General features: G+C 51.7%; 1 protein-coding gene across 1 annotated transcript; it reads left to right on the top strand.

Annotated features, from left to right (window-relative positions):
- The first annotated feature begins 296 nt into the window (after positions 1-296).
- Positions 297-2309, top strand: Sox14 (SRY-box transcription factor 14). Its single transcript, XM_034484362.2, has one exon. It carries the CDS (start codon positions 729-731, stop codon positions 1449-1451), a length of 723 nt encoding a protein of 240 aa, XP_034340253.1. The 5' UTR covers positions 297-728; the 3' UTR covers positions 1452-2309.
- The last annotated feature ends 7112 nt before the right edge of the window (positions 2310-9421 follow it).

Raw genomic sequence — 9421 nt, 5'->3', positions numbered from 1 at the left:
CCTGAGCTAGCTAGCCGCTCTATTCCGCGGGTGGCGGTCTCTCTGTCCCTCATACCTCTCCCCGCCCCCATCAGGGACGCTCCCGGTCTCCACTACTCGCGAGTTGGCAGGTGCGCCCCCTCGCCTTCCCTGCTGCTGATTGGAGCCCAGGTTGGGGAGTCGCCGCCCCGCGCTTATGTCAGAGTGCGTGCGGTCCCGGCCCACCTCGCCTTTGAACTTCGCCGCTTTTGGCTGCAGTTCACCAGCCTCCCCGCATTCTCGGCCAGGTGCAGTGCTAGGCAAAGCAGCGCCCGGAAAGCCACGGGAGGGGGGGAGCCACGACCAGAGAAGCCAGGGGAAAGACGGGAAGGAGAGAAGGCGAAGGTGAAGAGGGAGCGAAGGAGGATCCTCCTACCCTCGCCAGAAAATTACCTAGCCACTTAATCCCAAGACTCTGGTACTTGGGCCCCAATCTCTGGTGCCCACAGACTCCAGGCCCAGTGCCGTCTCATCCCTGCTGCCCTTCCTACCCTTCGGCCCCCTGGGGACTGCCTGGGGTCTGGGACTGGCATGATCAGTTGAAAACTTTGCAGGGTCAGCTCTCCTCTCTGATTTCCCCTCTGCGGCTCCGAGACGAGAGGAGTTCAGAGTTCCGGGCTCAGGACGGACAGAAAGACAGACGGCCAACCGCGCCCAGGCTCGCCCGCAGAGCCCCTGCATTCCCCGCCCCCGCCCGCCTCGCCGGGACCATGTCCAAACCTTCAGACCACATCAAGCGGCCCATGAATGCCTTCATGGTTTGGTCCCGGGGCCAGCGGCGCAAGATGGCCCAGGAAAATCCCAAGATGCACAACTCGGAGATCAGCAAACGCCTAGGCGCCGAATGGAAGCTCCTGTCCGAGGCAGAGAAGCGGCCTTACATCGACGAAGCCAAAAGGCTGCGCGCCCAACACATGAAGGAGCATCCCGACTACAAGTACCGGCCACGGCGCAAGCCGAAGAACCTGCTCAAGAAGGACAGGTATGTCTTCCCCCTGCCCTATCTGGGCGACACGGACCCGCTCAAGGCGGCCGGCCTGCCCGTGGGGGCTTCCGACGGCCTCCTGAGCGCGCCCGAGAAAGCCCGGGCCTTCTTGCCTCCGGCCTCGGCGCCTTACTCCTTGCTGGACCCTGCGCAATTTAGTTCCAGTGCCATCCAGAAGATGGGTGAAGTGCCCCACACGTTGGCCACCAGCGCGCTGCCCTACGCGTCCACCCTGGGCTATCAGAACGGCGCCTTCGGCAGTCTCAGCTGCCCCAGCCAGCATACGCACACGCACCCGTCCCCCACCAACCCCGGCTACGTGGTGCCCTGTAACTGTACCGCCTGGTCTGCCTCCACCCTGCAGCCCCCTGTCGCCTACATCCTCTTCCCAGGCATGACCAAGACTGGCATAGACCCTTATTCGTCAGCCCACGCTACGGCCATGTAACCCCCAGCTTGGCCCGGACCTGAAGGGTGGCGTGGAAGCAGAGATCTGAATCCTATCCTTTGCACCTAGTCTGGCCCGCAGATGCCTCTGGGTCAGGCCTACCGCTGCCCCTTGCCCGCCCCAGACTCTGCCTCTCTCTTCCAGGGGAGGGAAGGGAGGGGCCGTCATCCTGGACCCAAAGCACAGACTCGTGCCAGAAATTTCCAAACATTTAGAAAGCTACACATCTATCCCTCTCCCGACTTTCCCAAAGCAAGTCTCCAACTGTACCCCCTTTGGACAAAAAAAAAAAAATGTAGGCAGTTTTGCTTTATTTATGCCCCCCCTCCCACTGTCCGCGGATAGGCTTTGGACTCGGAACTCCCAGATCCTGGTATTATATCTAGAATATGCGTATATATATATTTTTCCTTTCCCACTGAAGAAAAGAGCTGAGTCTTGGTGCTGTGCAATCAGACACAGCGAGGCACCATTTGCTCTTCCTGTGTGTGGGGGGGTGAAATGCTTAAAAGTTTAAAACTTCAGGAAGGGAAACCTTTCTGTTTAAAACCATACTATGGTCGTGTTTGCTTCAGATAAAAAAGAAAACAAAAAGGAACCACATGGCTTTTCACTTTGTGTACCGCAGTACTCCTAGACACCTAAGTTTACTTTTAGACAGAATGTCAGGTAATGAAGTCAGGAAGTAGAGAGTGGACAAAACCTTAAAATAATAATAATAATAATAAACATCCTACATGGTCATAAATGTTTTGACAATGTCTTGGAAATGTACCTAGAAGGATTTTTTTCCCTCATTCCTCTGTTCATTTGTTGAACAAAGATGTTTCGAATAAAGACAATCTGTCATTGCAAAAAGTAACCTTCAATGTGCATAAGGTCAAGTAAGGAGGCTTAGGGTCAAGGAGATGGAGTCTTCTTCCAGGTTTGCAGTACCTACAGGGGGTGAAGCAGGGTAGGTTGCAGGCGGCCATGCCCTGCCAGAACCTGGTGGCCTATGGCCTATAGAGGGTCCCTGAGTCTGGGGTCTGTCTGGATTGCGCCCCGTGACCCAAGCTTTGCCTTTAGAGGCTTGGCAAAGGTGCCAATACCAGGGCGCTGTGCCTTACCGGCAATCTTTCTAAAGCGGGTCAAACCGCTCCCAGCAGTGACTGAACTAAGGCGAAGATGAAACCTCTTGAGTTCTGGGAGGGTTTGCTTTTTAACAACAACACTCCAAAGACTGGGGGTCTCAGTGTTGGGAGGGGGAGGGACAAGTTTCTCCACAGGAGCAGTGTGCCCTGCTGTGGGTACTTAAGTTCAGGGCGTGGAATGAAAATGGTAGAATTGGTGATTTTTTTTTAAATGTTTGCTATCACCGCCCCCTCCCAGGAATCTGGGACCCCAAATTAAGTTTCTAAGTTTAAAAAAAAAATTTAATGAATGAATAACGACTTTGTTGTTGTTGTTGTTCCGTTGGGGGAAGAAGATAGGCGAAAAAAGAAAGAAGGCAATATTGTCACGTGTCATGTGTTTTAAGAGTTCTTAGAACACAAATTTTAAGACAAGAATCCCTTCTCTTTCCCCCTGCGTGTGAGTGTTTGCTTGAGGGTGCCGAGGCTTTGCTGATGCTATCCAGATCAACAGCTCTACAGAGTTTGTTGTCTAATTCCAAACGTGCTTCTCAACTCCGGTATCCCCCGAGTTTCACTTCCTAAATCCGTCGTCCCTCGTTTTTTTTCTGTAGGCAATGTGTTTCCCCTCACCCTTGGTTTTGCTGTGGTGCCTGGAAGGGATGGGGCAGCCTTGGGCTCAAGGCCTTTCTGCTGCTGTTGAGAGATTTGCGGGCGCCCGCCCCCCCCCCCCAAAGGACTCGGTAGCCGGAGGTGGGAGAGAAACGTTGTCGACAGTCACCAAAGCCAAAACCCTCGGATTAGCATATTGTCCGCAAAACAATTAGAAGTGTTTGAGGTGCTATTTGGAGCCTATTCATCCGAGCCCCTTTGTCAAGGGGGGATTTTCATTATTAAAAAAAATAAGTTAGCAGTTGTCCATCTGGCTGAGCTGAATAGCAAAGTGATTCGTGTTGTATATGCTTTTCTCATTAAGAGCTCTTTTGAGACCAATGTTAGAATTAAATGGTATTACACAATTAACATACAAGGCCACTGAATAGGACGGGACGCCTATAAATAATAGATAGATAAATAAATGAACGTTCAGGCTAAGGTAAACAAAGGCGGGCTGGGGGAGGTGTGGAAGAGGCCAGGCCTGCTGAGCCACGCTTACTTAGCATCACAAAACCCTCTTACAAATCGAGACAATTAGGAAGTGACGAGCCTCTGGTGGCCGTCCGGTCCAGGGACTCAGGGTGCAGTAGGGAAGGCCCCTCCTCCCGCCCCCAAGGAAGCCCAGGAGGCCCAGGACTCTGGCAGTGCTCCCGTTGTTTGATCTAACCCCAACTGACAGTCCTGTCAGCCACTCTGCTCGCCTTCATAGCTCAGTGTCCCTTAACATATCCAAAGACGAAGCTTATAGGGGTCTGAAGTCTCCTCGCCGAGCCTGGCACAGGAACTCTCAGGGTACCCCATCCTCGAGAAGAAACCAGGCCCGAGAAGAAACCCCCACTAAGGTGCCTAACTGGTTGTGACTTGAGGTTAGATTGCAAAGGGCAATAGGCAGGTTTGAGAGGAGAAGGCTTCAGTCCTCGGGAGACGCTAAAACAAATAAACACCCCCCCCCCCCCCAAATAGAAAGCAAGGTTCCATCCAGACTGCGCCGGGCCTTGGGACTCTCCTGGAAACTGGAGAGCTCACCGAGGGGAGTCTGGGGCCCACTACAGGGCCACCGAAACCTCTCTCCAGCTCACAAGGATGGAAACAAGAGTCCTGGGAAAGCCGCAGACCAGGCTCCTGACGTTTCTTTCCTGGACATTTTGCTTTCTTCCTAGACTGCTCACCCTCCTTCGACCTGGGCCCAACCTGGCCTCCAGGGCATGCGGCAGTTTCTTCACCCGGGAGGAGGGCAGCCAAGCATCAGTTGCAGAAGTGCGCGGCCACAACTCGCCCCAACAGCCCAAATCCTGCTTGTCACGCCGCTGACAGGGGTCCGATTACAGACTTTAAAGTCTGCCGCAGACAAAAAAAAAAAAAAAAAAAAAGGAATCCCCTGGGGAGTTGTGTGTAGGTAGGGGGCGAGCAGGGTGGAAGCAGTCTCTGTCAAACCTGTTTGCTCACAACTGTCTCTTTCTTTCAAGAAAAGCATTAAAGCAAAGCTGTAGGGAGAGGAGCGTCCCGCCCGCCTAGAGCGCAGGACAGCCGCTTTCTTCTCCCCGCGCCACGCGCAGAAACGGGCGTCCTGGAGTCCCCCGCCACTCACTTTGCGGGTCCACAGAGCTCGAATTCTCACTGCATGCGGTCGTCCCGCACTCAGCGGGAGGAGTGTCTGCCACCGGCTCTGCGCTGGGGCGGAGTCCCAAAACCCGGGAGCTGTGCTCTTTCGGAACCTGTGCAGCCCGGCAGGTGCCACTGCTTCTGGGAACCCATTCCCCAAACTGATCCTTTCTGTGTTGCGCGTCGCTCGCGCGTGCACCCACCACCCCTCTGCTAATGTTTCCTCGGACCTAAGAGGGCTGGACCATGTGCGCTCCGGATGGCAGCTTGGAGGCGCCGGCTAGTTCGGGTTTTAGCTGGGTTTTCATTCTAAAATTTTGGCGGCGGCGGTCTGTCTCGGGGGTCCACTGGTCCAGACTTTTGAGAGATTTGGCGTGTTGCTTCACTTCACCTTCTGGCCTCCGCAAAACTTCGGGGTTCGTGTGTGTGTGTGTGTGTGTGTGTGTGTGTGTGTGTGTGTGTGTGTGTTTCGTTTGTCTTATTTGGGTACTACCTCCCAAACTTTATTCCCTTCCAGTTTCCTGGCCTTCCTGTTCCGGGGTCAATTTTCTCACAGCGCCTAACTTTACGAAGAAGGTCAGCTACTTAGAGTAGATCACACTAAGCTATGAGTGCCTGACAGCTGAGACTCCTTACGGTTGGCATATTAAAGCCACCTATCCTCCAGGAATCTTCACTGATCCAAAGCAGGATGATAGTTCGGTCCAGGTAGAGCCTAGGGACTTTTCACTACATCTCCGCGCCACCTGCACGAGCTCCTCCTGGCCCCGCAGGTTCTCTGGAGAGATAGCGGTCTGCCAGAGCCCCGAAAACTTGGCAAGCGGTGGAGCCAGCTCTGCCTTGGCGGATTATCGTTCCCTTCTGCCCCTTCTCGGTTCAGGCCTCGTCACCATTGTCCAAGTGGACAATGAATTTTGAGTCATTTAAATTCACATATCAAGTAATTCACAAGATTCGCGTTAAGAATTCTCAACTCTCTTTGCGGGGTGAATAGTGGGTAGAAGAAAGGGGGAAGCGGGAGGTTTTACACTGTGGATGGTTTAGGTGCGCCGCGGAAGCTTTCGACTCAGCTGCGGGGCAAGCTTGCTGGATCTCACTCTCCCCCCCCCCCCCCACTCCACAACCCTACATCCCATATCCGGTGTGCAGTGGGAGTGATGGTGTTTCTTAGATAGTACTTCTTGGCCCAGAATCAGACGTTTCAAGGGTGGGCCGTAGCCGAGAAATTAAAGAAATAATGAAGTTGATGCAGGCAAGGGGGCGCTAGAAATCCGGTGGAATGGACAAGGAACAGGTCGGTCGCCCCCAGGCGGACCCCGTTTGTGTGCCTGCGGGACTCAGAACCCTGTTGTAGACTTATGGAGATTCCTACTCTGCCAGGGTGTTAAAAATGAGAGTGTAGCTGAGTTTGCCCTGGGAAGAAGCCTGAAGGCAAGCAAAAAGGAGAGTTCGCTGGTGGACTAGCCCAGCCCTAGTCCCTCCTTGTGGCGAGAGGTCTTCTGTACCTAAAGGCTCCAGCCAGGCTTCCAAAGTCCAGGGAGAGAGTTGTGCTCCCTAAAGCGGAAAGAACCGCAAGCTCAGGGCGTCCCGTGGCCGCCTTCTTAGAATGTGCATTCCCCACCCCCCTTCTCTCCGGGTCATCTCTGATGCCCGGACTCCCCAAATCCCCAAAGTCTGGGTGCAGTTTAGGGGATGGAGCCAAAAACCAGGTAGTTGACAAGGTGATGGGAATGCTCAACTTTTCTCTTTATTACGAAGTGTCCTGCGCTTCGGTGGCCAGCAACGATTTCCAAGATTTAAGACCCCATCTGGAAAAGAAGGGTTTCCAGATCCTCCGGTGCGCGTCTGCAGAACTGTACCAGGCTGCAGGTGGCTAGAGAGGACACACTCAACCTCAGCCCTAGGGTGACAAGGAATTCTTCCTACTTCCAGGCCGGGGCTCCACTTGCTGCCCCCGATGGAGAGATCATGCTTTGCCACCACCCCCAACCCCCGCCGCACCTTTGAACCCCAGAACCCTTAGCCCTAGCGCTACAGTAGGAACCGAGGAAAGTGGATGAGAGAGACGCTCGCGAGGCTGCGCCTCTGCCTTGAGAAGTTAGCACACCCAACCGAGTGCAGCTGCGGACTTCCTACAGCACAGCGGGGACGGGGAAGCGAAGGAAGAGAGAAGGGAGGGAGTGGGCGACCAGGGCGCTAGCTGCGGGTCCCCCTTCTCTGGCACCCCCCGTGGCGCGGCGAGTCAATGGGATTTGCACACTCGAGGTGTAACAGCATTACTGCGTTAATTAGCATTTCCATTTCACGTCCAGATTGTTTACTTATCTGCGGGAAACATATGTCGGGAGAAGTTCACATTCCGGATTCTGCTCCGCTGCCCAAGGTGCAATTCCGGGGAGGCGGGCGAGGGGGAGGGGAGGACTTCAGATTTTTTATTACACCCTCTAGCCTTATCTGCCGCTGTAAATTGAGGATCCTCCATTGAGCGGCATATGGAGATTATATACTTTTTTGAATATCGTTTCCCAAAGCCTGCAGATTTTCACTTTGAAATGAAACAATCCTCCACCGCTCCCCCAGGGGCCAGGCGCCTCCTGCGCTGTCCAGCGCGCGGCCACAGGGACCCTTCCGACAGATCTTCGAGCACCCATCTGCCCAAAGCCGCGGCCAACGCCCGCAGAGCCCCGGTTCTCCAGACCTAAAATAATTTCCGGGGAAATCCACCCATACACCGTTTGAACCCCAAGACAGAATCACATTGCTGTCTTCCCGAGCCTGACCCCGGGACTTGGGCACGCTTTGCAGTTTGTGCGTTTCGGATACCCGCATAGACGCGAGCTCACTTCTGCCCTCTTCCTACGCTGTAATCCCGCAGCGGGCGGGACCGAAATACCCACGTCTGTGCACAGCAGCTGCCCGCTGCAGCTCCAAGCTCTCAGGCGCCTGAGTCTTGAGACAGCCCAACGACTTTGGTTTCTTTGTTTGGAGGGCAGTAGAGGTGGTGGGCCCTGTGTCCTGCTCCGAACCGCTTACTGTGAACCTTGAAGGGAAATTCTGCTCTGTAGGCACCAGTGTCCCTGCTCCCTGATAAGCCGGGAGGACCCAAGGAGTGAGAACCGAATCCCATCTCTTCTCTCTCCCCAGATTCCTTTCAGCCTGAGATCAGAGACGGAGCAGGGAAAAAAAGGAGAATCATTGCTTTTTTTTTTTTTTTTTAATTTAATATACCAAGCCACCCGTTAAGGTCATTTATATGCTTAATTTAGTGATAAAAGTCGGTAAGCAGAATCACAGGAATCACCCCTCTGTTTTTTTCACTACATTTCTCTACAGTAATTGGAAAATCAGTCAAATATATGTTTGCTTTTTCCTCATTCGCTGCTTTGTCTGGAGCGCGGGCCTAATAGCCATACTTTTGTTATGTAATTTGTTTGCTCTTTAAGAGAGCATAAGGAAGAAGTGTGTGTCCCATGCGGTTTCGTTCATCTTGTCTGGGCTCAGTTTACAGAAACACACCCACCATACACCCTAGACATATACCTCTCTTCAAAATCCAAAAGTCCGAAATTTCCTTCAAATGCCCGTTTATTTCTGAGCCAGAATGTCCCGTGGGAAACAAACTGCAGTGTTCCACCAGAACAAAGAAATGGATCAGAGCAATACAATTAAATCAGAGAAGTGGGGAAATAGGGACATAAACAGACTCTTTCCTATTAAGTATTGTTTTGGAATTTCTTTCTTTTTTTTTTTTCAAGACCTCTAAGAAAATTGTGAGGTGTCACCTCTATCTTCTGGGTCTATCTGTAATTGAATCTAGGTCACTATTCTAAAGCAAGGAAAGCCTGCTTCCCACTTTCCTACATCAGGCTGAAATTTGGGGGAGGGACAAGGGTCTTGCAATTTCATTTAAAATGTAATGGTGGATGAGCTGATAAGCAAATGGGGAAAGGGAGTCTGCTAAAAGAGAAAAAAAAAAGGCATGGTTTTAATATGCTCCAGATGGGGGCAAAATGATTTACATGAGAGTTTATTTCCTCTTTGCTGATATGAAAGAATTACAGATACAAAACCCACTGATCTATAGAATAAAAAAAGAAAAGAAATGTTATTTTCCTGTAAAGGTGTCAGTTCATTTATATTCATTTAACCATCCATCCATCAATTCACTTCCCCAGTCCTTGCACACTCTCTGGCTCTGTTAAACCTTCCCCTACCAGTACACTTTGCTGGAATATACAATGAAGTTTTCATTCTTTAAAATAATATTAGAATGCAGCGAAGTAGGTAAACATAGGAAATGAGAGGAAAGGTTGCTGCTGTTGAATATTCCTGGTTAATTTAACATTATGTTTCTATGACAAAAATGTTAACCATGGTCACATGTCATTATTATGTCAGTCTGAGTACATGCAGCTTGCCTGTGGTTGAGATCATGTACAGAGCATATGTGATTATTTTCCACAAAATACACATGCAGTAGCAATATATTTAGCATGTGAAAAATCTTCCTGGAAAAATGGAAAATTTAGCAACACCCGAATCCTTCTGTACAGTCGTGTGGTAGATCAGTAACATGCTACATAATTAAAACAGCTATCT

Source organism: Arvicanthis niloticus, chromosome 21, assembly GCF_011762505.2.
Source record: "Arvicanthis niloticus isolate mArvNil1 chromosome 21, mArvNil1.pat.X, whole genome shotgun sequence".
NCBI lineage: Eukaryota > Metazoa > Chordata > Mammalia > Rodentia > Muridae > Arvicanthis > Arvicanthis niloticus.
The sequence above is the reverse complement of the archived record's forward strand: the minus strand, read 5'-3'. Positions and strand labels throughout refer to the sequence as shown.